This window comes from Simochromis diagramma, unplaced genomic scaffold (genome assembly GCF_900408965.1).
Source record: "Simochromis diagramma unplaced genomic scaffold, fSimDia1.1 OVJJ01000293.1, whole genome shotgun sequence".
Lineage (NCBI taxonomy): Eukaryota > Metazoa > Chordata > Actinopteri > Cichliformes > Cichlidae > Simochromis > Simochromis diagramma.
Window position 1 is genome coordinate 23,754,113 of NW_024386801.1, and position 27,853 is coordinate 23,781,965.

At 40.6% G+C, this 27,853-nt stretch overlaps 1 protein-coding gene across 1 annotated transcript in view; it reads left to right on the forward strand.

Moving 5' to 3' along the window:
* lrp5 (low density lipoprotein receptor-related protein 5) overlaps nt 1-27,853 on the forward strand; it is a 51,891-nt gene that overhangs the window by 21,000 nt on the left and 3,038 nt on the right. Inside the window, exons 8-27 of the mRNA XM_040026677.1 lie at nt 1,733-1,821; nt 1,907-2,125; nt 2,474-2,562; nt 2,914-3,085; nt 14,153-14,369; nt 14,476-14,629; nt 15,910-16,045; nt 16,206-16,450; nt 17,167-17,351; nt 18,298-18,446; nt 19,034-19,211; nt 19,623-19,819; nt 20,037-20,242; nt 21,764-21,954; nt 22,795-23,004; nt 23,093-23,218; nt 23,675-23,911; nt 27,116-27,226; nt 27,329-27,568; nt 27,658-27,800. Of these exons, the coding sequence (XP_039882611.1) occupies nt 1,733-1,821; nt 1,907-2,125; nt 2,474-2,562; nt 2,914-3,085; nt 14,153-14,369; nt 14,476-14,629; nt 15,910-16,045; nt 16,206-16,450; nt 17,167-17,351; nt 18,298-18,446; nt 19,034-19,211; nt 19,623-19,819; nt 20,037-20,242; nt 21,764-21,954; nt 22,795-23,004; nt 23,093-23,218; nt 23,675-23,911; nt 27,116-27,226; nt 27,329-27,568; nt 27,658-27,800 (3,494 nt within the window). The remainder of the gene's footprint in view (nt 1-1,732; nt 1,822-1,906; nt 2,126-2,473; nt 2,563-2,913; nt 3,086-14,152; nt 14,370-14,475; nt 14,630-15,909; nt 16,046-16,205; nt 16,451-17,166; nt 17,352-18,297; nt 18,447-19,033; nt 19,212-19,622; nt 19,820-20,036; nt 20,243-21,763; nt 21,955-22,794; nt 23,005-23,092; nt 23,219-23,674; nt 23,912-27,115; nt 27,227-27,328; nt 27,569-27,657; nt 27,801-27,853) is intronic.

Consider the following 27,853-nt stretch of genomic DNA (forward strand, 5'->3'; position numbering starts at 1 on the left):
AACAACAATGCCCTATTGTGTCAGGCTGCAGTTTGTGTGTGTGTGTGTGTGTGTGTGTCTTTGTGTTTTTGTGTGTGCTTCTAATTTGTTTTGCTTGGCTGGTTAAATTGAAGGCGTTTGTTATTGCGCTGCCTGTAGTGTGTGTGTGTGTGTGTGTGTGTGTGTGTGTGTGTGTAAGACTGTTTGTTAGGGGTCTTTAAGTGTCTCAAAATGAAGTCAAGCGAAGAGAAGAGTGGAATCACAGATGCTGTCCCTCTTTTCTCTTCATTCTCTTCCTTTATTTATCCCGCCTTGCCTCAGACATTTAAGTAACGATGAATAACTCTCATTGTAAAATCTGATTGGTGCCAAGGCTGAGAGATGCCAGATTTTGGCTGGTTGTGCAGCTGAAAGAACACAGATTAAAGCTTTTGCTGACACGTTGGAGAAGTGTGTTTTATCTGAGCTTATATTTAGGCTGACATTTGGAGGCCTCGAAAATGAGATTTCACTTGTTAGAGATTTATCCAGATAGAGTAAAATTCAGCGTGGTGTGTATTTTGTAACGTTCAGTTACATATCTTTATTGTCTGTAGGTTTTGTAATTTATTTTACAGACGTGCTGTACAGTAACTGTTTTGTCTTATGATTTGAGTGAATTGATTTGAAAGATAAATCAAATAGGAACATAGAAAGAAACACTTTTAACTTTTTATAATCCGAGCACCTCAGAATCAGACGTGTAAGACACAAAGAAAAATAGTTAATTGTCTCCCATGAGGTGAGTTTGGCTCCTGTTAAATCAATCAACAGCCAAGCACAGTGGAGAATCCCCCAGGATAGCAGAGCCCTTTGTTTCCAGACTGGTTGGAGTAAGGAGGAGGCAAGAAAACTGATAATAGTGCAAGCTTGGCTCAGGCTTGAAATCTTTTTTGACAACAGACAGATTTATATTGGGCTGTGGGCTTTGGCTCCAACCCAGATACCAAATACTCCAACTTTTGTTGGTTTGTTGGATGGCTTCTTGATATAAATGTTTAAATAACGGAGGCTTTGGAAAATGTTAGATTTTCCAGATAGGACAGAAATGTCTGATGGGTATTTGTGCATAATAACTATGACTGAACAGCAGATTAGTCCTACATATGCAGGATAGAAGCCTCAAGCTTAATGCCATCTCATTGTCTTAAGATACAACTACAGCTAATATTATTAACAATATTAAACATATGTTTTTTGGATTGGGGGGTAGGAGTTGAATTTTAAAAGTTCTTTGAATCCATTTATAAAAAGCAAAATTCTGGTATCAATTTCCTTCAAGAGTCATCTTATTTGATGTCAGGGGTTATTGTGGTAGTTTTCAATGAAACAGTGTGTAGTGTCCAAGTTAGAAGGCAGTACATAACATGCTACACAAATGACTTGAACTGGGATTTTTGCCATTGTGCTGCTTTGTCCTTGTGCTTGTGCGACATGCAAGAATGTTTTGGGTTTGAACCCTGGCTGGGACTTTTTTATGCCGTTTGCATTTTCTCCCTATGGTTGCATGGGTTTACTTCAGGTACGCAGTTTATTTCAGGTTCAGCTTCCTCACACAGTCCAAAGACATACATGTTAGGTTAATTGAGGATTCTATATTAGCCGTGGATATGAAGTAGATGGAGTGCTTATAGTATATAGAACACATTGCATTATTTCTATAATGTAATAATAAATTACTAATTACTTATTAATAACTGTCGGTCTTGTTTAGGAGCAGAGCAAGTTCTGTTGCTGGCTCGACGGACGGACCTTAGGAGGATCTCACTGGACCTGCCAGATTTCACAGACATAGTACTGCAGGTAAAAAGACATAGGAAGATTGACTGCTCCTGAATTACCTGAGCTAGGGTTCCTGAGGGTCATTGCTGTTCCTCTAATTATGCAGGTTGATAACATTCGCCATGCCATAGCTATAGATTATGACCCAGTTGAAGGTTATGTCTATTGGACGGATGATGAGGTTCGGGCCATTCGACGATCCAGCATTGATGGGAGTAATGCCACGATGTTGGTTACCACGGAGATCAACCACCCAGATGGCATTGCTGTAGATTGGGTTGCCAGAAACCTGTACTGGACTGACACTGGCACTGATCGGATTGAGGTATATCTGATTTGTTACATTAGAGATTTTATTAAATTGTAAAACTCTAAGTACAGTTTACTCTTAGGCTGCATGGTTTATATTTAAAAAGAACTGAACACAAAAGTCTAACTGGGTCACTTGTAATGCCTGTCTGCATACTTTTGGATCTGTGTGAACCGATTACCAATCAGACTTTTGAAGTTTATGCCTGTGCAATTGACAAGACAGCTTCTGGTGATTATTACTCAAAAAGAAAAGACTATGAAATTTTAAACATATATGCAAACAAACCGTTTGAATAAATCTAAAAAATATGTTGCATTGTTGTGTTACATTTTTACATTGGAATGTTATGTGGTGTTGCAGGTTACCAGGCTAAATGGAACCTCTCGGAAAATTTTGATTTCTGAGAACTTGGAAGAACCCAGAGCCATTGTTCTGGACCCTGTTAATGGGTGAGTACTTCAGTTGGCTCTCCCACCTGAACACAGCTGTCATCCGACATACAAAAGTCGTCTTATCCATATATTAATCCAAATTCATGAGAGTTTATAGCATGCAAATCAAAATGCAGTCCCAAGTGTTCCAAGTTGGGAAATATTGATTTTGATGTTGAAAAAAGCATATGGCCTAACAAAGAAAGAAAGAAAAAAACTGTTTTATATCATAACATTAGATTTTACAAATAATTGTCTACCGTGAGGAATGTGAAATTTCTTTTGCAAGCTTCAAAAAGAATACCTGCCTAATCTAATATTCTCCTGTCAGTGGAACTAAAATGTTTTTTTGTCTCTTGTTTATTACAGTTACATGTACTGGACTGACTGGGGTGAGCATCCGAAGATTGAGCGAGCCAATCTGGATGGAACAGCCCGGCTGGTCTTGGTCAATAGCTCTCTGGGCTGGCCCAATGGACTGGCTATAGACTATACAGCAGGAAAACTTTACTGGGGAGATGCCAAAACGGATAAGATAGAGGTACGTTCAACAGTTGTCTTTTTCCAGATGTGTGTCAAATGAAAGTAAAATTTCTAGCCTTTACAGAATTTCTGTTCTACTCCTTGTCAGTTTCAATTCAGTTCAGTTTTTTATATAGTGCCAAATCACGACAACAGTCACCTCAAGGTGCTGTATTTTGTAAGGTAAAGACTAACAGTACAGAGAAAACCCCAACAATCAAACAAGAAATATAACAGTGTAACAAAGCAGTCCTACATATTTGTTTAATATGCACTTTGAAGAACATATCCAGTTCCAAGAGTCCTCATAGTGTCACTGGAGGCATTGCCATCCAGAGTAAGTATCTTGTTGGACGTCATGTTTCCAAGATTTCTAGAGCCAAGTATAATAACCTCAGTTTTATCTGAATTTACAAGCAGGAAATTAAAGAAATTAGGTCTTATTGACCACTTACACTGGTCACACATATTTTTTCACACAGTTTCATACAGTACATTAGACTATGTAATTTAATGCTTTATCTACCTGCATTCACACCCATAACCAATTTAAAATCAGCAGTTAACCTAACACACGTGGCCATTGCGATGACTGAGGCTCAGATGAATGGACTGGTATTTGTATACTTATATACTGGTATTTATATAGTACTTTTTTAACTTGTACATATTAATACACTACTTTACTCTAATTATACACACCTGTTCTTACATTCATGCACAGATGAATGCATTGAGGGAAACTCGGGGTTCAGTATCTTGCTCAAAGATGCTTAGCCTGTGATCAAACCACCAACCTTAAGATGACCCAGTGTGACTCCTAAGCCTTAGCAGCCCCTTTAGTGTCCCTCTGGTATCCTCCAGATTAACCATGCAAACATCCATGGGCACGAGGAGTTCCTTAGTGCTTTGTTGTATGCTGTATGTCGCTGAATGCTGTGAAAATGATGTGACTCATATGAAGTCTTTCAGTCATTTTGAATACCCATGGGAGAATCTGGACATTATTAGATGCTCCACCATTATTAGGGACAGGAAAAGGAGCGTTCACTCCTACAGCAGACTTGAAAAATCAATTCCAGGGCGTAGTGAAGGTGTTTAGCTGACACATACCTTACTAAAATAGTGTGTGTTGATTTTTCTTTTTAATTTGTGAACTGTCTATATGTCTGCTCTTTTAATAAACAGCTGATAAACAACATAAAGAATAAAATGAAATGGAGATAGTAGATGTGTGCATGCATGTGCATTTAAACAGCCACCCAATGTAGAATCATTACTGGATGGGCTTACACACTATTGGGTTAGATTTTTTTACATGTGTGGGTTTTGAGCTGTCTGTCCCATTTATAAACAGTGGTGTTAATCCTGTCATTTAATCTTAAAGTAGACATTTGTCAATTAAAAATCCACTTTTTACACAGTTCACAAAATATTCAGGACTGATAAAATATGCTTCTGAACTAAGACCATTCACTAATTAAAAAAACAGGAAGAGACACTCCCTCTTTTAATTAATTTAGATTTTCACCACAGATAGAGAACTGGTGCCAAGGCAGAGCATTTCAGATTAGATGGGGACATTCTTAGTGTTGTAGAGCAGGTAGAAAATATTTGTATTTTGCAGTAAATTGGTCATTAATTTAATTTCTCTATCAATTGCTTATTCACTGGTCTAATACAATACCTCAAAACCAAATGCCAAAGGACGACAAGTAGCTGACACAGGTTTTGTACTGGAAGCAGAATGTGGGGACCATCACTTGGGGTGATGCTTTCTGCCAATCCAGTGATCGTAACGATCGTGGCTCAAGAGTTGGCAGTTCGTCTAATGATCGGACGGTTGCCGGTTTGAGCCCCAGCTCGGACAGTCTCGGTTGTTGTGTCCTTGGGCAAGACACTTCACTTACTGGTGTTGGCCAGAGGGGCCGATGGCGCGATATGGCAGCCTTGCTTCTGTCAGTCTGCCCCAGGGCAGCTGTGGCTACAACTGTAGCTTGCCTTCACCAGTGTGTGAATGAATAGTGGAATTGTTAATCGCTTTGAGGGTCTTGAAAAGCGCTATATAACTGCAATCCATTATTATTATACCCTCTGGATTCTTAACAGCAGAAAATGGTTTCGATAGATGGGTGGAAAAGCTGGTCAGATCAGGACAGTGCTTTAACCTCCTAAGACCCGAACTCTTTCACGACATGCATCTTTAATTTCTCTTTGATATTTGGGCATATTTGGGGCCCGATGAATGTAAAAACAAAGAATTACCAGATTTTTTTTAACCTTATTTTTGTTTTTAAGAAAAATAAGAGCCACATATGAGGATATTTGTTTAAAAGTTTGATAGAACAGTAGCAGTATAATGTCCTCGTAAGTGGATATCAGGCCCATGTAGAGCAAAATTGAGTATTTTAGTCTAAATAATCCAAAATATGATGTCCACAAATATGGACGCCAGGTCCTAGGAGGTTAAAGGTTTCACCATTCTTTTACACTTTAACTGTTTTAACTGATTATGGATTGTACCTCAGGCATGTGTGTGTATATGTACTCCTGTTGTGAAGAGATAAAAAGTGTTTCTACACTGTGGAGCAAGAATAAAGTCCCCATAATGCAACCAGCAAATTTTAGTGTGATGACCACAAGAGGGTTGAATAGTAGTTCTGCTTTTCAGGAGATTAATATCATAGCATTTAAGCTCCTCTGAAGTGTTGGAAACATAACTGTTAGCGGTTGTAGCAAGCCTACCAAACAGCTGAAAGCCTAACAGCACATAGCCTTTTAGCTTCTAAAAGAGAGAACGACAAAAGGCCTCGGCTAAGTGAAGAACTTCTCTAAGAACACTGGAGGAATGCTCTCACTCCCTCAGGTTCCCTCTCTTTGCTTCTCTTCTTTGCCCCCACCCCCACCCATGCCCCTCCTCTGTCTTAGTGTTTTCAACTCTTTTTGTTGAAGAAATCTGACTCCCCCTTCGCCTCCTTCTTTGTGGAAAAAACCCCTCTGAAGTTACCGCGCTGGCCCCCTCCTTTTGAAACGAGCATGTGTTCATGTGAGAAAGCGTTGACTGATGTGTTGCTTTCTCAGCACACATGCATAAAACGGCTGCTTTGTTGTGATTATGCAGATTGACTGTGCGTAGCGCCATTCAGCCACTCTGTTGAGCCATATGGTTACTACTTGTGGATATGTGTGCCTGTGTTTTTTTTGTGTGTGAGTGAATGATGTGGGACTCAGAAAATGGGGAGGTGTATATAGTGGAATTTCCCCTGCTTAAGGCCCTGCGCGTTTTTTTACAAGTAACAAGTCTAGTGTCACTGCTTCATGCTGTATAGAATGAGAGAATGTCAGGGGTGTTACAGCGGGTCAAATAAGGATTGAACACGTCACCAATTTTCTAAGTCGATATATTTGTAAAAGCGCTACTGACATGAAATTCTCAGCAGAGGTTGATCGCAATCCATCCAATCCATACATGCAAAGAAATCAAATGATAAATTATGTGTAATGATGAGAAATGACACAGGGAAAAATTATTCAACACACTTAATGAAATTTATTTAAACACCGTACAAAAGGCTTTGTTGGTGATGACAGCTTTAGAACGCCTCCGCACAGCCTAAACAGCTCCACACCATGATGTTCCCACCTCCAAACTTCACTGTTGATGTGGTGGTTTTGGGGTGACGTGCAGTGCCTTTTGACCTTTGACCTCCAAACACGGTGTGTTTTATGGCATCCAAAGAGTTCAGTTTTGGTCTCATCTGACCAAACTTCTCCCAGCATTTCACAGGCTTGTCTAAATGTTGTCTGCAAACTTTAAACATGATGCAACATGCTTTGGATTCTTGGATGGTGAGCGTGCATATAGGCCATGGCTCTTGAGTGCATTACTTATTGTTTTCTCTGAAACAATTGTGCTTGCTGATTCCAGGTCATTCTGTAGCTCTCTACAAGTGCTCCTTGGCTCTTGGATAGCTTCTCGTAATTTTTTTCACTGCTCTGTCGGAAAACCTGGTCGTGGTCAGTTTGTGGTAAAATGATCTTTCCACTTTCTGATTTTGGCCCCAGCAGTGCTCACTGGAACCTTCAGTTGTTCAGAAATTCTTGTGTGTCAAGTGCCATCTGTATGTTTTGCAACAACAAGGTTGTGTTTCTTGTGTGACACACATGACACATTTTTACAGGCCATTAGTTGGGACTGAACCAGCTGATATTAATTTGCACAAATGGCAGGATTTCTAATTACTGATGGATTTCAGCTGGTGTCATGACTTTCTCTGCTTTTTTGCACCTTTGTTTCTTTGTGTGTTCAATACTTTTCCCTGAGTCATTTTTCATTATTACAAACAACTTAATTTATGGACATCTATGGTTTGGTTTCTTTGCATGTGTGGATTGGGTTGTAACCAACATCTGGTGAAAAGTAATGTCAATAGCACCTTTAGAAATATATTTACTTAGAAAATTGTTGACATGGTCAGTACTTATTTAACCTGCTGTATACAGGGAGTGCAGAATTATTAGGCAAATGAGTATTTTGTCCACATCATCCTCTTCATGCATGTTGTCTTACTCCAAGCTGTATAGGCTCGAAAGCCTACTACCAATTAAGCATATTAGGTGATGTGCATCTCTGTAATGAGAAGGGGTGTGGTCTAATGACATCACCCTATATCAGGTGTGCATAATTATTAGGCAACGTCCTTTCCTTTGGCAAAATGGGTCAAAAGAAGGACTTGACAGGCTCAGAAAAGTCAAAAATAGTGAGATATCTTGCAGAGGGATGCAGCAGTCTCAAAATTGCAAAGCTTCTGAAGCGTGATCATCGAACAATCAAGCGTTTCCTTCAAAATAGTCAACAGGGTCGCAAGAAGCGTGTGGAAAAACCAAGGCGCAAAATAACTGCCCATGAACTGAGAAAAGTCAAGCGTGCAGCTGCCAAGATGCCACTTGCCACCAGTTTGGCCATATTTCAGAGCTGCAACATCACTGGAGTGCCCAAAAGCACAAGGTGTGCAATACTCAGAGACATGGCCAAGGTAAGAAAGGCTGAAAGACGACCACCACTGAACAAGACACACAAGCTGAAACGTCAAGACTGGGCCAAGAAATATCTCAAGACTGGTTTTTCTAAGGTTTTATGGACTGATGAAATGAGAGTGAGTCTTGATGGGCCAGATGGATGGGCCCGTGGCTGGATTGGTAAAGGGCAGAGAGCTCCAGTCCGACTCAGACGCCAGCAAGGTGGAGGTGGAGTACTGGTTTGGGCTGGTATCATCAAAGATGAGCTTGTGGGGCCTTTTCGGGTTGAGGATGGAGTCAAGCTCAACTCCCAGTCCTACTGCCAGTTTCTGGAAGACACCTTCTTCAAGCAGTGGTACAGGAAGAAGTCTGCATCCTTCAAGAAAAACATGATTTTCATGCAGGACAATGCTCCATCACACGCGTCCAAGTACTCCACAGCGTGGCTGGCAAGAAAGGGTATAAAAGAAGAAAAAACTAATGACATGGCCACCTTGTTCACCTGATCTGAACCCCATTGAGAACCTGTGGTCCATCATCAAATGTGAGATTTACAAGGAGGGAAAACAGTACACCTCTCTGAACAGTGTCTGGGAGGCTGTGGTTGCTGCTGCACGCAATGTTGATGGTGAACAGATCAAAACACTGACAGAATCCATGGATGGCGGGCTTTTGAGTGTCCTTGCAAAGAAAGGTGGCTATATTGGTCGCTGATTTGTTTTTGTTTTGTTTTTGAATGTCAGAGATGTATATTTGTGAATGTGGAGATGTTATATTGGTTTCACTGGTAAAAATAAATAATTGAAATGGGTATATATTTGTTTTTTGTTAAGTTGCCTAATAATTATGCACAGTAATAGTCACCTGCACACACAGATATCCCCCTAAAATAGCTAAAACTAAAAACAAACTAAAAACTACTTCCAAAAACATTCAGCTTTGATATTAATGAGTTTTTTGGGTTCATTGAGAACATGGTTGTTGTTCAATAATAAAATTATTCCTCAAAAATACAACTTGCCTAATAATTCTGCACTCCCTGTATGTGCCAAATCTCTCTGGGCTGGCCAAATGGACTGGCTATAGACTAAGCAGCAGGAAAACTTTATAGGGGGAATGCCAAAATGGATAGGATAGATCTATCAGCAGTCTATATATTTCCTGATGAGTGACAAATTAAAGCAAATTTTTAGCCTTTGTGGAATTTCTGTATGCCTCCCATCTGCTGGTGTGCAACAGGTCTAACATGTTGTTGTAGTTGTTTCCCCCCCCAGATGTGTGCATAAAGTGTTAGAATAGATAGAGACATGGTACATCACGCTTTCCAGTGAGGGCATCATATTGACCATCTGACTGATAAATATTCTTATGTATTCCTGTCAAAGTCTTTATAATCTGGTTTTCTCATGTGTGTAGTTCAGTGTAGTGGAACTTCTAATAGCTAGGTATATGCCAAAAGTTGGAATGAAAAGCTTTGGAATAAGACAGTATATGGATCGTATAAGTAAAGATTATTTTACCAGACTAAAGAAATTAAGGTTTAAAACTAGAGTGAAGTCAAATGTGCTCATTTCTACTATGTTGGGGGAAAAAATCAGATCATACAATCAGAAAACATTAGACAATCAGTATTTTATGTGAACGCAAGTGTAAATTAATTAATTACGATCAAGTGCGCTCAGGGAAACTAACCAGTCTCAGAAGTGCTGATGACACATGTAAGGAAGTCGTTAAAATCACTCTTGCTTTTTCCTTTAGTGCTTCTGTTTTCCTGGCAGTTTTTTTTTCATATCAGCATCAATGTTGGACCCGATATTTACAGTGAATGCATTGGTAGTTTTTTTTCCTAATGGAAAACACTGCTTGTGTCAAAGCTTTTGTGGTGTGGTTTGTGATTGGTATAAGCTTTGTGGCTTCTTTGGTTTTTTGTGTAGATTCTATTCATCCTGGGTCTGTCTTTATGTTTATCAGAGAAAATCCACGTGTGAGCGTCTGTGAACCATCCGATGCTCTGATGTCTCACTGTGTGCTTGATGAGACCTTGTTACTTTTCCGCTAGCTTTCTTTTGCCCCCTCTTCCCATCCCCCCCGGATGTCCATCAAGAAAAGCGACATTCTCACACCCAAAATGAAAAAGATGAGAAAAAAAATCACATTCCCAGTGCATAATTCTTCCTGAAAAAGTCAGTGGAAAGAAAGAGTGAGTAAGAGAGGACGAGAGGGGAGATAAAGGGAGTCTCTCTGCCATCTTTTCACTGGGATGTCCATGTCTAATTGTTTCACACTGATAAATGAATAGGTTTTTTTGTGGAGGGGTTAGGAGCCTGCCTTGGATCAGAGGCCCATTAAAGTGAATGTTCTATTTATTTCTGTTTGCTCACCCCCTCGGCCTGTGAATGGATATTTAAATGAGTATTCATTAAACAGATGCCCGTCACAGCAAAACACTCATTCTAATTCTGCTTTTTTCTTGTGTTCGAAATATATATAAAAGCAGGAGCTGAAAGGTAATACTGACGACTAAATTTAATTCAAATTTGTAGCAAGTTTTTCAGTCAATGTATCATATAGTCTGTACTCCTTATTTTCAGTTTGGAGTCTGACAAATGTTGAATTATTGATGTGAAATTAGAATTATTGTTGGCTAATCCAATGATGAACAGTACAGGGAGTGCAGAATTATTAGGCAAGTTGTATTTTTGAGGAATAATGTTATTATTGAACAACAACCATGTTCTCAATGAACCCAAAAAACTCATTAATATCAAAGCTGAATGTTTTTGGAAGTAGTTTTTAGTTTGTTTTTAGTTTTAGCTATTTTAGGGGGATATCTGTGTGTGCAGGTGACTATTACTGTGCATAATTATTAGGCAACTTAACAAAAAACAAATATATACCCATTTCAATTATTTATTTTTACCAGTGAAACCAATAGAACATCTCCACATTCACAAATATACATTTCTGACATTCAAAAACAAAACAAAAACAAATCAGCGACCAATATAGCCACCTTTCTTTGCAAGGACACTCAAAAGCCTGCCATCCATGGATTCTGTCAGTGTTTTGATCCTGTTCACCATCAACATTGCGTGCAGCAGCAACCACAGCCTCCCAGACACTGTTCAGAGAGGTGTACTGTTTTCCCTCCTTGTAAATCTCACATTTGATGATGGACCACAGGTTCTCAATGGGGTTCAGATCAGGTGAACAAGGAGGCCATGTCATTAGTTTTTCTTCTTTTATACCCTTTCTTGCCAGCCACGCTGTGGAGTACTTGGACGCATGTGATGGAGCATTGTCCTGCATGAAAATCATGTTTTTCTTGAAGGATGCAGACTTCTTCCTGTACCACTGCTTGAAGAAGGTGTCTTCCAGAAACTGGCAGTAGGACTGGGAGTTGAGCTTGACTCCATCCTCAACCCGAAAAGGCCCCACAAGCTCATCTTTGATGATACCAGCCCAAACCAGTACTCCACCTCCACCTTGCTGGCGTCTGAGTCGGACTGGAGCTCTCTGCCCTTTACCAATCCAGCCACGGGCCCATCCATCTTGCCCATCAAGACTCACTCTCATTTCATCAGTCCATAAAACCTTAGAAAAACCAGTCTTGAGATATTTCTTGGCCCAGTCTTGACGTTTCAGCTTGTGTGTCTTGTTCAGTGGTGGTCGTCTTTCAGCCTTTCTTACCTTGGCCATGTCTCTGAGTATTGCACACCTTGTGCTTTTGGGCACTCCAGTGATGTTGCAGCTCTGAAATATGGCCAAACTGGTGGCAAGTGGCATCTTGGCAGCTGCACGCTTGACTTTTCTCAGTTCATGGGCAGTTATTTTGCGCCTTGGTTTTTCCACACGCTTCTTGCGACCCTGTTGACTATTTTGAATGAAACGCTTGATTGTTCGATGATCACGCTTCAGAAGCTTTGCAATTTTGAGACTGCTGCATCCCTCTGCAAGATATCTCACTATTTTTGACTTTTCTGAGCCTGTCAAGTCCTTCTTTTGACCCATTTTGCCAAATAATTATGCACACCTGATATAGGGTGTTGATGTCATTAGACCACACCCCTTCTCATTACAGAGTTGCACATCACCTAATATGCTTAATTGGTAGTAGGCTTTCGAGCCTATACAGCTTGGAGTAAGACAACATGCATGAAGAGGATGATGTGGACAAAATACTCATTTGCCTAATAATTCTGCACTCCCTGTAAAATGATCATGTTAGTGTCATTTCAGTCAGAGATTTTTAAACTTGAGCTGAAGGTACACCAAAGGGTACACCTGCACATATATCAGCCCCCAGATGTGTTCCTGTGTGATCTGACAACGCATACGTTTTTGACAGCCTCTCTGCTTCATCTTGATCAAGCACAACCTAGCAATTATTTTGCAAGAATGTCAGTGGTCTTGTAGTAAATACTTTGCTTCCACTGCCTTATTATGCATGTTCACACAAATCAACACAGTCTTGCTGCCTCCAGTTGAGATGCAACACACTTTTAAACAAAAAAAGTTTCTGTTGAAAGTGTTTTCTTGTTAGGTGTCTGATGTTACTTTAGCCAATATGTGCAGAAACTGTGCAAGTGCTATCCAAACTGTAAACAGAGAACGTTAACCTTCACAGTAAAATTTTGGTCTGTTGGAATAGAAAGTGCCTCAAGGCGACTTTGTTGTTATTTGACGCTGTATAAAAAACCGAATTAAACTGAAGTTTACTACTTGGGAAAGCGATCAACCAACCTTTCAGGGAATACACTCTTTTTCCTGGCAACCATAGATTGTTTGGGCGTCGCCAACCAGCCTTTAGGCCATGGACTTACTCTAATCTAGCCTGCGTGCTTGTAAGCATCACTGGTGCAGTTAAAGTCATTAGACTGGTGGTTGGTGATCTGCACTGGTGGTTAGTTAGGGGAAATGTGAATTAATAAATCATTCCCAAAGTTTTGTGCAGCTGTATGTTGCAATAATGTACGGTTGTTCCAAAATCCCACAGCATACCTGGACCCCATTTAGAAACCAGTGAACTGTAAACTTTTTGCTTGCTTGTAATTAATTAGAAAGTGCAGTATGTTCCTCTGTTATACTGGATTTTGTTGTGAAAACAAATGCTTAGTGTAAACGGAAGTGTGAACACGGTCATGTACTCCCCAGTACTTAATACTGTGTGGCCTAGGCTGTAGTAAGAAAGTACATACCAGAACAGCAGTTACCTTTCATAAGCTGGCCTTCAGTCTCAACATAGATCATTTTCTTTGTGCTACAACTTGGCATTAACAATAGCCTATTATAATCTCTTCAGTTATATTGAAAACGGTAGATCCCTCCCCAGCTCCAGGCTTTACTCTACTATGCTAAACCGCTTCCCAGCACTCATTTTTAATATATCTGTCCACCATGCTCATAGTTTGCGAAATGTCTACCATGGCACATTAGAGACCTTGTAGTTAACATGTGACCAGACACACATGCACACACACGCTCGCAAACCTTCATGTAGACTGCAAATGACTGTAGTGTGTCTAAAATAAAACCCCGTGTCTATTTCAGTTGAGGCCAGTCCAGTAATAGCACAGGCGGTGAGGAGGAGGGTTGGACACAAGTTCTAATTGCAGCCTTGTCAATTGTAGCTCTCAATTTCTGCTTATAGAAACACACACACACACACACACACACACACACACACACACACACACACACACACACACACATGTGACGTGTCACCATATTGTTAGGAGCAGGAAGGGTTTCACCTTGCCAGCAGTATTTTCTTTGGCTGCTACAACATGCATCAAACTCAAATCCCACTCTTCAAACCTCTTTAACTAATTATTCTGCTTGGCAACACTTTGGTGAATGGTTGATGGTTTTATATGGACCAAATTCTTTAATCTATATCATTTGTGTGTTTTACATTTAGTTAAAACATGGACATAAACTATATTTTCACCTTTAATCTATAAAAACTAACTATAGGTTAGGATGATGACAACTGTAATGATGGATTAAAGAAACTGAGCTTTTAATCTGCGCTTTTTTCCGATCATCATTTCTGTTTCTGTTTCAGGTGATCAGTGTGGATGGTAGTAACAGACAGACTCTACTAGAGGACAAGCTGCCTCATATCTTTGGTTTTACTCTATTGGGGGATTATATCTACTGGACTGACTGGCAGAGACGGAGCATTGAGAGGGTCCACAAAACCACAGCTGTACGAGAGATCATTATCGATCAGCTGCCAGATTTAATGGGGCTGAAGGCAACTAAAGTGACAGAGACCTTTGGTGAGTAAGCTTATTTTCCTCTGAGTTCTGTACATGCAGCAACAAAGCAGAACTTAGAAAAAAAAAAAAATCAAATGGCATATAAAAAAACGTTTTTTTCTTTTAGGTACAAATGGATGTGCTGGTGATAATGGTGGATGTAGCCATCTGTGTTTCTGGCGTCAGCAGGCTGTCAGCTGTGCCTGTCCAATGGGGATGGAGCTCCTCTCAGACCTCCAGACCTGTGTGGTGCCCGAAGCCTTCCTGCTCTTCACTAATAGGTCTGTCCGCCTTTCAATCAATAGCATGAAATGCCCTGCTGCTCTTGTTATCTGTAACTGGTGCATATTACAGTCATTCTGTTATTATTATGTCAAAAACAAATGACAAAAAAACCAGGAAAAGCTCACAAACATGAATGGCATAGGGGATTAGCATTCTCCTTACCTGACTGTAGTACTTCAGTTTGGGTTTAGGCTTCAGTCCTGAGAAAGTGTCTGCTATCTCAGACATGATTTAGTCTAGTAGGTGCTTTGACTTTGCTGTGTGTCAATCTGTGTCAGTAATTCTGATTATACAAGCTTATAACAGCTGCATTTTTCATTCTTTTCTGTATTTGAAGGAAGAGATACACGTCAGTTTAAATCAATCCAGCTGTCTACACAATGGATGCAGTTTATTTTAATGCTTCAGATCTGTTTTGTTCTGTTTTTATACGTCTAACTTCACTGTGTCTTGGAATGCGAGTGCTTTCAAAATGAGGGTGAACCACACTCAGTAGTGTGCCTGAATGCGCCATCTGAAGGAGGACTAAAGTGGCTACTTCTTGGCAGTCTGTGCAGACCTCATGCTACAGTATTTGGTTTCAAACAAATTCAGCTGATTTTTTTCTTTTTTCCCCTGAAGTGTCATAAGGTTTTTTTGCTGGGGGGTTCTGAAGATTTGCTGTATTGCAGCCATCAAATTTCCTTCATCTTTTCCTACGCTGTTAAGCACTGTCCAACTGTAACCTCTTACTTTTTATAGTTTTAGTATTAACAAATGGCTCTAACACAGTGAGGCTAGAGCAGCTATCACAACATGCATGCATCAGTGGGGAGGACGTTTCACTGTATCAAATGGTAGTGGACTGTTTGGTGGCCTGATGTGAGCGCTCCTTCCACAACTACTTGCCATTAGAGACGGTGAACACAATACTGAGTACTAATTTTTTATGTATCAGGACACAATAAAAAAATCATCTGGTCCTTACCAGGTTCTATAATTGTCTAAATGCACCCCACATTTATACTCTCGCATTTTATTATCTCGTGTTTTTGTAAATGTCACAAATGTCACAAACCTGAGAAATAGGAGTTTCATACTGTTGTAGTGCACCTTGAACAACAGTAGGACATAAGTTTGAAGTTTTATTTTGTTTCATTCTTTCGTTGTTTGATTTTTAACTTTTGTCACCTTGGACTTGACTTTGACCTCGGGCTTGTTTCACCATCAGCCTTGAAGGTGAGAATGTAACTTGCACGGGAATTTTAGGGATTCTTTTGTGTTGTTTTCTCCTCAGGGACAACATCAGGAGTATTTCTTTAGGTACCAACAGCAATGATGTGGTCATTCCTGTGACAGGAGTTAAAGAGGCCTCTGCTCTTGATGTTTACGTCTATGAAAGAAGAATATATTGGACAGACATACAGGCAAAGGTATGTTTTGCAACAGAAATGTCCTGATGTGTTAGGGTTTTTTTTGCATCAGATTAAGAGAAACTGGGAATTCTTCACTTCTATCAGTTAAAGGAGAATTTGCTCTTTTTCTTTCCTGTTGTCTATCTCTTACTTTGCTCTCCGCTCGTTTTCCTGCCAGACAATCAGCAGAGCCTACATGAATGGCAGCTCTGTAGAACACATTATAGAGTTTGGGCTGGACTACCCAGAAGGCATGGCAGTTGACTGGATGGGTCACAACATTTACTGGGCAGATACAGGCACTAACCGCATTGAAGTGGCCCGGTTGGATGGCCAGTATCGACAGGTTCTGGTCTGTAAGGATCTTGACAATCCTCGATCATTGGACAACCCACGATCACTAGCACTGGACCCAGCCAATGGGTAAGACCATACAGTTTTAAAAATACCTGATATATTGGCCCAGTTCACTGCTGTGGATATAAAAATTCCTCCACTATCTCATAGTACAGGGGCCTTACCAGGTGCCTGTGGCCTATCTATCTATCTATACAATCTGCAGAAAAGTCTGTCACTTGATTTTCTACATTTTATTAATGAATATGTGTGTGAGACGAATGTATGTCATCAAACAAATGGACAGTCAAATAAAACAACATTTGCATCCCACTGCCTTCTCCTCAGTTACCTTCAGTTTGTGAGGGATGGTGCTGTTAAACCTGTTCATTAACAAACCTTGCATTATTACATTGTATGCAGATCACCCCAAAACATACTGATGTGCCTGTGTGAGTCTTTCTGTTTGATTGTTAAGTACGTGTGTCAGCATGCCAAGTTGCTACACACTTGGTGATGTCTTCATGCTGTCATGGGCCAGACCTTTCAACACACTTGCCTGGAGCCAGCTGATGTCATTCCATGATCAAATATTGATAACAGGAAAAACAAAGTTGTCTTCTTAAAGTGGAAGCGTGTTCCCTGTTTGGATTAGATTAGCCAGTTAGATAAATAATGTACCCAAAAAACAAAAAGAAACAGATTTTAATAAAACCACCAAAACTTTTTATATCCTTTTACGTTCAGATGTGATTACATTGGTCATGTGTATCACAAGGCATAACAGTTCTTTCTGTCTGCAGCTACATGTACTGGACAGAGTGGGGAGGTCGGCCACGCATAGCCAGAGCCTACATGGATGGCAGCACCATCACAACCTTGGTGGATAAAGTGGGCCGTGCCAATGGACTGACCATTGACTATGTAGACCATCGTCTCTACTGGACTGACCTAGACACATGCATGATTGAAAGCACCAACATGCAAGGTTTGAAAACACACACCAAGAACTTACCATGGTAATGATTCACGGGAAAGAGGACTTAAACTTTCAATAGTCAGCAAAAATACACTGTAGCAGCAATGTGGCAAGCAAAGTCCAAAAACCAGTCCATAAAGTTAGATAGACGATCTAGTAGGAACACGAGTACAACAAAAGAAACTGTTGAAGGTGGGGCAGACCAGGGGGAAACTAGCAAAGTAGCACAGTTGCCAAGAAAATGCCTTGTTTAAATATCAGTGTTACCTAAGGCCTTTTTATGTGTAGTTTGCATGTTTGCACTGTGCCTGTGTGGGTTTCATCCTAAACACTTGGCAGTGCTTCACTAGAAAACTTGCAAAGACAGAAGGCGAAAGTGGCAGAACTGTGGAGTGACCAGGAATTAAGAAAATGACCATATTTTCCAGTACTTGTTGAATGGGTCAACTCATCAATTTGTTTTCCTCCTCATATTCAGAATTGTATTTTTAGAGCCTGCTGGACACAACTTTACAATTGTTTATGTGTTAGTAATTTTAAAAGCAAAAGATTAATCACTAGCTTTTTCTAGACAATTTTTTTTTGGTTGGCAGCCACTGAATTCCAGTGGCTGGTTGGTAAATTTACACAAGAAATTCTTACAGCAAAAAGAAAAAAGTATTGATTTTAGGGCCTTTATGAGTTTTCCTGTGTTGTCCCAATTCAAGGTCTCCAGTGATTCTAGCCAGAGATGCAAATCCCCCTTTGGGGTTGAGTCAGAAAAGACACCCAGTATAAAACTTAACAAATTAACATTCAGAGCTATCTGCTGGGCTGAATGGTGGTTTAAAAAAGTATTCTTATTTGTAAACAAGTCTTTAGAGATAGTGGACGCTGTTTGATGTTTGGAGCATGACATAATGGAAAGTTGAAGAACTCTTGAGTAGATGTAAAAATGTTGTCATATCTTCTGCAGGCCTTCAGAGAGAGATCATAGTAGACGACCTCCCTCATCCCTTTGGTCTCACACAGTACCGCGATTTTATCTATTGGACTGATTTTAACCTGCGTAGCATTGAACGTGCAGACAAACGCAGCGGATACAACCGTACTGTGGTGCTGCAGGTATGAAACCACTTTAATTATATAAACAATGTGTTCATTTTTTACACTAATATAACAATTTATTATATAACCAAGACAACACAAACAGACAAGAACCAAACAACTGGAATGAAAAGAAACTAAACAACACTCTGACCCATTTATTCAAAGCCACAGTTTACATCAAACTAAGCCAGTCCACTTTCCACATCCACAAGCCTTCTCAAATAACCTCATGTTTAGAGCTGTTCTATTATATTCTATTCTGTTCTATTCCATGTTTGTACTTTAAAATCTTCTCACTAGATACTTTCTATTTCTTTTAAATATTTTCCCACATTATACCAAGTTTCAGTCATATGTTTAACAACTGGATTGCTAATTTGTGCTCAGTTGTTTTGGTTTTGTTTTCCAAATGACCTGCATATACTTGGACACGGCTCATTTTAAGACCATAACATTTTTTTGTATTCCTAATAAGGAAATATAATCTCATTTTTACTGTTGTGCATTTAACTAGTGTATTTGTTTTTTGGCACTGCTAACTTGTTGTTGGTCCTTTCATATTCCATCTGAAACTGCTGAGCTTTAACACACTGTTTCCTCAGGGCCAGCTTGAGCTGATGCTAGACATCCTGGTCTTCCACTCTTCTCGCCAGGATGGCACTAATGAGTGCACACACAACAACGGCAACTGTGCCCACCTCTGCCTGGCCACTCCTGCTGGTGCCCAGTGCCGGTGTGCCTCCCACTACACCTTGAACCCAGATGGACGAAACTGTAGCTGTAAGTACAGCTGATGGGAATCACACATATACACAAGTAAGAGAGAGTGCAGGCTAGTGGCTTGAACAGAGTGTCAATGAAAAATATGATCATTAAAATAGTTGCTGGTGTTATACGACTATGCGTCTACAGTTAGGACAAATGGAACAGAAATGACTGAAGGTAAAACGATAAACCTCGGCCGCTTCTTTCTCAACAGCCAACAGAAAGACTGTGAAAGCCAACATACTTTAGTTGTTTCCCATGAGTGTAGCTCCTCTAGTGTGTGTGTGTGTGTGTGCGTGAGTGTGAGAAAACTTCGGCTTTCTTTTGCCAGAGAGAACATGGAGTCTTTTCACCAGGCACACCCTTTCTCTACATTTGTTCACCCTGTAAATCTCACACCCCTCTCTGTTGTTTCTCTGTCTGCAGCTCCTTCAAGTTTCCTGCTCTTCAGTCAAAAGGCTAGTATCAGCAGAATGGTTTTAGGAGAGCAGAGTCCCGACATCATCCTTCCTATCCATGTAATGAGAAATGTTCGAGCTGTCAGCTATGACCCGGTGGAACGACTGGTTTACTGGCTCGATGGGCGACAGAATATACGCAGAGCCAGAGATGATGGGGCCATGGTACATCCACATCACCCTCTTAAAACACATACTCACAGCATTTGACACCATTGGGTGTTTTTGTGGAAAAAAGGATAAATAAACATTGACTTAGAAATTAGAATAGGATCATGATTAAGACCTTTTTATTATATTATTTTCATGCTTCATGTGACTCAAAGTGAATGTCAGAACAGGTCAAATGTTGACCTTATGACCTTACTGTGTTTGTTTTCAGTCGTCAATGATAGTGAGCAGCACTGCTCAACCAGTGGACAACCAGCTTCATGACCTGAGCCTGGATGCCTATAGTCGGAACATCTACTGGACCTGTGAGACAACCAACACCATCAACGTCAAGAGGATGGATGGTCACACTGTGGGCGTGGTCATCAAGGATGACACAGACAAGCCAAGGGCCATTGTGGTCAATGCTGAGAAAGGGTAAGCTCATTTTTGTGACAGTGACTCTACTAAGCTCAGTTGGAAAGATTGATGGTTCTAGCTTGCAGAGGTTAAACCATTACTTAAAAGCCATCACTTGACAGTTATCTTAACTAATTATAAGCTAATCTCCAATATTGTTTTTATCTCATAAATGATTGAAAGAGTGGTTGTGAAGGAGCTAACTAATCATCTGTAGAGAAAGAGTTTATTTGAAGAGCTTCCGTCAGGTTTTAGAGCTCATCACTGTACATCTCTGTGCTTGTCCTGCTATAAACCTCGGGGCAGCGTTCAGTACTGTTGACCATAATAATTTATTACAGCGAGTAGAGCATGCTGTGGGTGTCAACGGTCCTTCAGTGGTTTTAATCATATCTATGTAAGAGACTCCACCATGTAAATGGAGTAAGTAAGTAAGTAAAATGTATTTATGTAGCGCTTTTCACAGATGAAAATCACAAAGTGCTTCATAATACAATGAATGAAAGTCCTGAGAGATGAGAGTCCTCTTAACACACACGTTAATTATGGAGTCCTACAGGCTTCCATGCTAGGACCATTTCCATTATACACGCTTCCCTTAGACAGTACACCTCTCTGCATTTAATCATCAGTTACAGAGGAAAATGGTGACTCAAAAATGCTCATTTTCATGCCATTTCTGTTGGCAGGCTATTTCAAACATGCTGTTTATAAGCAAATTTTGAGAAAAAGTTCTGTAAAGTCAATTCAGAGTTTTATCGTGCAAATTGCTGATTTGGGGCATTTTCAGTCTCGTTTTTAAAAGACCAGGAGACCATGATTATTGTTCTTCCCGAACTACATTCACAAATCAGCCAAGGAAAGTCCACCAGTCATAATTTTGGTTATATAATGTAATATAATATTTGGTTCCTCTTTGGGCTTTGACTTGCATGTGACATTTGTTGCATACTCCTTTTCCAATTAAGGAGATTTTCTAAATTGAGAGCTGTAGTTTTTTGGTTGAACAGGAGAAAATTGCTCTTGCATTTGTAACTCCGCGGTTCTGTTTACCAGCTTAGATAAATCACCTCTTTCTCACCTCCTGGCTATACAAAATGCCATGGGCAGAATTCTGCCACTTTTTACTAAGTCCACTCTTACATTTCCTTCCAACACAATGCTGCTCGCAGTCTTCAGTTGCAAGCTCAGAATCAATTGGCTTTTCCTCGTATGACAATGAAGAGTGAGGGAATAGAGCCTTTCAGTCTTTAGCACTTTGGAAGTTGGACGAGTTTCCAACTCCAACTTTATTTAGCTTCCTCTGTACACTGCTTAAATTCATTTTAACTGTTTTAAATGATCAGTTTTCTTTTATTCTATTTTATTCTGTTTAACCTTGTTTTTATATCAGTATTAACTGTTTTTATTACAATTTATTGTGATTATCCCTATTTTTTATTTATTTTGCTATATAGTGCTTTGAGACTTCAGGTCCGTCAAAGGTGCTTTATTAATAAACTTGAGTTGTACCCTGCTGACACATGTCCACTTCTACAGGTACATGTATTTCACCACAGTGCAGGAGCGCTCAGCTAAGATTGAAGGTGCCAGTTTGGATGGGACAGAGAGGGAGTCTTTGTTCACCACTGGTCTCATCAGACCAGTAGCTCTGGCACTCGACAATAAGCTGGGAAAACTATTCTGGGTTGATGCCGACCTTAAACGCATTGAGAGCAGTGACCTGACAGGTGAGTCACCATAAAAAGAAGTAATTTATATGAAAGAAATGTTTTCATACACATTTGGATAAAACAAAGAACAGTGCCAGAATATGACTCAAATATTGCCTCACAGTAAATATTGAAAATAAAATAGAAATATGAACAAATATGAAACAAGGAGAGATCATTTGGAAGTAGTGAACATGATTTATTGAGATAGAGAAATTCATGTATTTGGCAATTAGACCCAGATGACCCATCATGGCAAAACAAAATCCCAGTGATGATCAGATTTAGCACAGGGCCCACTGGAGTGTAGACGCTGGTGGTGGTGAAGATGAAGACTGAGCCTTGGATAGTGCGCTGAGGTGTCTGAGGTGCAGATGGGGAGGCGGTGGGCTGCACGAAAAGTCAGAAAGGGAGAATGAGGGAGAGCACAGATTTAAACCATGCGCCATTGGCTCAAACAAGGCGGGCGAGTAGAGTAATGTTGTCAGTATTGTGATTGACGGCGTGGGAATGCGGTAGTTGTGTTTACAACAGAAAAGCAGATGAACACCCAGGAAAGCAGGCAGATGAATGATTACAGATGTTCCTCATTGAACTTATGCATAGGCTTCATTTACATTGCTCAAATATATCACATAAGTGGTTATTACTCCAAGCTTACTGTTCCCATCCCTGAGGTTGTCCACCAGAGACACTGACACATTTAGTTTGGTGGCAATGAGTTGTCGTTAATCAATATTTTTATTTAGAGAAGTGAGGAAAAAACAACGTAGGGTTGTTGGATTTTACAAACTCTCAATTATCATCACCAGGAAAAACTATTTTCTTGTTCTTATTATATCATTGCATCTATCCCAGGAGCAAATCGCATTGTCCTACAGGACTCAAACATTCTCCAGCCTATGGGGCTGACAGTGCTGGGTGACCATCTGTACTGGATTGACCGTCAGCAGCAGATGATTGAAAGGGTGGACAAACTTACTGGAGATGGGCGCACACGCATACAAGGACGGATATCATACCTTACCTCCATCCACGCTGTGGAAGAGATCGACCCACAGGAGTTTGGTACAGATCTTTCCCACAGAACTATTAGCTATATTAGTGTGGCTTTATGGTTTGGCCTTTGTATCAATGGCTGTTTTTCTTTCTACAGCGTCCCACCCATGTTCTCGTGACAATGGGGGCTGTTCTCACATCTGCATTGCTAAGGGTGATGGAACACCTCGCTGCTCCTGTCCCATGCACCTGGTGTTGCTGCAGGACCTGCTGCACTGTGGAGGTGAGCAACACAGTAACAGCACTCAGGTGCCTTTTCATTTCTGGGTGGAGAATTCAGAGAAGCAGACATGTCCGACCTGCATATCTGATTGAGTTTCAGAAGTACAAGGACATTCAAGGCTTTTTCTTCTAAAACTCCAATTCAAGAACTCTTTGTGTTTTAGTTATACTGTTGCACAACAGATCAATACAGGCAGCAGAGAGGAAGCAATGCTGGTTGTAATTACTCTAACAGTGACAGAGGTTTTTTATAGGAATGTTTAAATGTCTAATGACACACTGTACATACACTGTATATACATTTGCATGCATGTTCACTCCTGTTGTTTAAGTTTTGTCCCTCTTAGTCTGAAGGGTCTAATCTAAAGTTCAGTGCTTCTCCCTTCCACAGATAATTGTGACTTGTCTCTCTGCTTCATTCTCTTTCTTATATGTTGTCTTCTCTGTTTTTTCTCAGAGCCGCCTACCTGCTCAACAGAGCAATTCACCTGCTCCACAGGGGAGATTGATTGCATTCCTATGGCCTGGCGTTGCGACGGCTTTCCAGAATGTGAAGATGGCAGTGATGAAGACAACTGTCCCATCTGTTCTACATACCAGTTCCGATGTGACAAAGGAGGCTGCATTGATGCTCAAAGACGCTGCAATGGTGAATTGGACTGTGCTGATCACTCTGATGAGCAGGACTGTGAAAGTAGGTTTACACGCTCAACTCAGGCACAGATGTTTGCAGCATTATGCATGGAAGTTTTGTGACTGATAAATTAGGTTTTACTTTCAGTGTTCTTTAGGGTGCTTGATATTTCTACTAAACAAATAATAGCCTGAGTTTACCTATGAGTTATAGCACCAAATCAAAACAACAGTTGCCTCGAAGCACTTTCTATTGTAAGATAAACCCTTACAGTTGTGAAATGTATAAATACTCTTTATACGAAGTTTCTAAGTCATTTTTTCCTCATTAGGACCAGAATTGTCGTGGGGTTAAAAATCATCCTCTCTACATCCTCTATAGCTCTATCAGTGTATATAGTTATCATGTTAAAGAACCCATAGGACTGTACTGACCAAATAGTGCACTTCTTTCTAAAAAGTTTCTGCTTTTCAAAAACTGTTTTATAAAAAACGTCCTTTTTGATAGAGTATATAGTTAGGGCTGGATCTTGTGACCTTACCTCCCTCTGCTGTCTTCTCTTTAACCTCACCCCCAACTGTTCACATCAGTTGGCTCTCCATGTGTGAGCCTGGTTGAGCTGGAGGTTTCTTCCTGTTAAGAGTTTTTCCTTACCACTCTTGCCAAGTGCTTGCTTGGAGCATTATTGGCTCCTCTTAATGCAGATTGTGTTTAAATTAAACTACAGGGAGAATAGAAGACTATTGTATTTACAGCCACAGAAGCCTGACCAAAAAAAACAGCCAGTTACTAAAGTGACTCCTTGTAGTCTTGCATTGTTGTGTTTGGTCTAATGAGTAGCGCCAGCACCAAACAGCCATTTTTCACATTTTCATACAGGCTCACAACTGCCGCTTAAAGATGTCTGCGGTTTTTTAAACTGCTTAAAATTTCAGTTGCATAGATAAAAACAATAAGTCAGCAACACTGTTCGTGTCTGTCTTGGAGTGTTTATTTTCATCGATCTGATCATTCATAGAATATATAAAGAGCATCTTCCCTGGGTCTCCTTAGTCACAAAACCAACCCACCTACTTTTTGAAACGTCACCCTTCTTTTGTTGATTCTCCACTGCTATGGCTGGATTTGCCTGTTTGCAACAGAAATACAGGGAGTGCAGAATTATTAGGCAAATGAGTATTTTGTCCACATCATCCTCTTCATGCATGTTGTCTTACTCCAAGCTGTATAGGCTCGAAAGCCTACTACCAATTAAGCATATTAGGTGATGTGCATCTCTGTAATGAGAAGGGGTGTGGTCTAATGACATCAACACCCTATATCAGGTGTGCATAATTATTAGGCAACGTCCTTTCCTTTGGCAAAATGGGTCAAAAGAAGGACTTGACAGGCTCAGAAAAGTCAAAAATAGTGAGATATCTTGCAGAGGGATGCAGCAGTCTCAAAACTGCAAAGCTTCTGAAGCGTGATCATCGAACAATCAAGCGTTTCATTCAAAATAGTCAACAGGGTCGCAAGAAGCGTGTGGAAAAACCAAGGCGCAAAATAACTGCCCATGAACTGAGAAAAGTCAAGCGTGCAGCTGCCAAGATGCCACTTGCCACCAGTTTGGCCATATTTCAGAGCTGCAACATCACTGGAGTGCCCAAAAGCACAAGGTGTGCAATACTCAGAGACATGGCCAAGGTAAGAAAGGCTGAAAGACGACCACCACTGAACAAGACACACAAGCTGAAACGTCAAGACTGGGCCAAGAAATATCTCAAGACTGGTTTTTCTAAGGTTTTATGGACTGATGAAATGAGAGTGAGTCTTGATGGGCCAGATGGATGGGCCCGTGGCTGGACTGGTAAAGGGCAGAGAGCTCCAGTCCGACTCAGACGCCAGCAAGGTGGAGGTGGAGTACTGGTTTGGGCTGGTATCATCAAAGATGAGCTTGTGGGGCCTTTTCGGGTTGAGGATGGAGTCAAGCTCAACTCCCAGTCCTACTGCCAGTTTCTGGAAGACACCTTCTTCAAGCAGTGGTACAGGAAGAAGTCTGCATCCTTCAAGAAAAACATGATTTTCATGCAGGACAATGCTCCATCACACGCGTCCAAGTACTCCACAGCGTGGCTGGCAAGAAAGGGTATAAAAGAAGAAAAACTAATGACATGGCCACCTTGTTCACCTGATCTGAACCCCATTGAGAACCTGTGGTCCATCATCAAATGTGAGGTTTACAAGGAGGGAAAACAGTACACCTCTCTGAACAGTGTCTGGGAGGCTGTGGTTGCTGCTGCACGCAATGTTGATGGTGAACAGATCAAAACACTGACAGAATCCATGGATGGCAGGCTTTTGAGTGTCCTTGCAAAGAAAGGTGGCTATATTGGTCGCTGATTTGTTTTTGTTTTGTTTTTGAATGTCAGAAATGTATATTTGTGAATGTGGAGATGTTATATTGGTTTCACTGGTAAAAATAAATAATTGAAATGGGTATATATTTGTTTTTTGTTAAGTTGCCTAATAATTATGCACAGTAATAGTCACCTGCACACACAGATATCCCCCTAAAATAGCTAAAACTAAAAACAAACTAAAAACTACTTCCAAAACATTCAGCTTTGATATTAATGAGTTTTTTGGGTTCATTGAGAACATGGTTGTTGTTCAATAATAACATTATTCCTCAAAAATACAACTTGCCTAATAATTCTGCACTCCCTGTACAATGGCCCAGAGGACACCAATACACTGGAGTTTGTAGATGTTAAATGAAGTAGGCATATTTACAGTGTCTGGTATTACTGTGATTCAGGTTTAATGACCTTCAGATCATACTTTCTTTGCTTACTGATTAAGACTGTATGTCTCACTGTGTCGTTACACTGAAGTGTGCAAAGGCTTGTATGGTTGGTTTTCAGTTCATTTGTCAGCACTGACCTGCCATGTCTACTCCTCTTATCACCATCCTCTTCAATAATAAAATTATTCCTCAAAAATACAACTTGCCTAATAATTCTGCACTCCCTGTATTTGCAGAGGTTCCACGTATGTGTTCTGCTATCTTGTCTACCTCATATTTGTGTTGCATTCAGTAACAGTTCCCCCCATGCTCGGTCTAAACAAAGAAAATTTCCAATCACTGGCATATAATTTTCCATCGTTCTTCTTCCTGTTGCGTATAAAATGTACATAAATGCGACAGCTTCTGGTTTTATTGTCTTTTTTAAACAAAAAATGCCATTGAAACATCTTGCTACGTTTCCTCTTCTACTCCAGCTATCTGCCCTCCCAACCAGTTCCGCTGTGGTGACAATCAATGTATCACAAAGAAACAACAGTGTGACAATTACTCCGACTGTCCTGATGGATCAGATGAGCTCGCCTGCGGTAAAAACACTGAGATATTCAAACTGCAGAAACATGGCTGTATATTCTCTGGTAAACTTCCTGTCTTACACTCTGTATTCTTTTTTTCTTGTCCATGTTCAGAGCATGTGTCACCTCCCTCCAGTGGCATCCCTAGCACTGGGCCCAACACTATCGGCCCAGTTATTGCCATCATCCTGCTCGTCTTCATCATCGGGGGAGCTTATTTTGTCTGCCAGCGTGTGGTGTGTCGACGATACAAAGGCCCCAGTGGGACTTTTCCTCATGAGTACATCAGCGGGACACCCCATGTACCTCTCAACTTCATCACCCCCAGCGGTTCTCAGCATGGTACCTATCAAGGTAAGCTGGAGCACACAGCAGCAGTGCTATGGTTACACTGCTACTTATCAGCACAGGTGTTAATAATACCTGTAAACTATTGTGTGCAGGTATCTCCTGTGGGAAGTCCATGATGAGTTCTGTCAGTCTGATGGGCAGCAGCAGCAGTGGAGCTCCTCTTTATGATAGAAATCATGTGACTGGAGCTTCATCCAGCAGCTCTTCATCTACAAAGGGAGCCTTCTATCCTCAGGTACACACACACACACACAGTGCACAGGCTGTTTATGGTTTACTTTCCGGTTT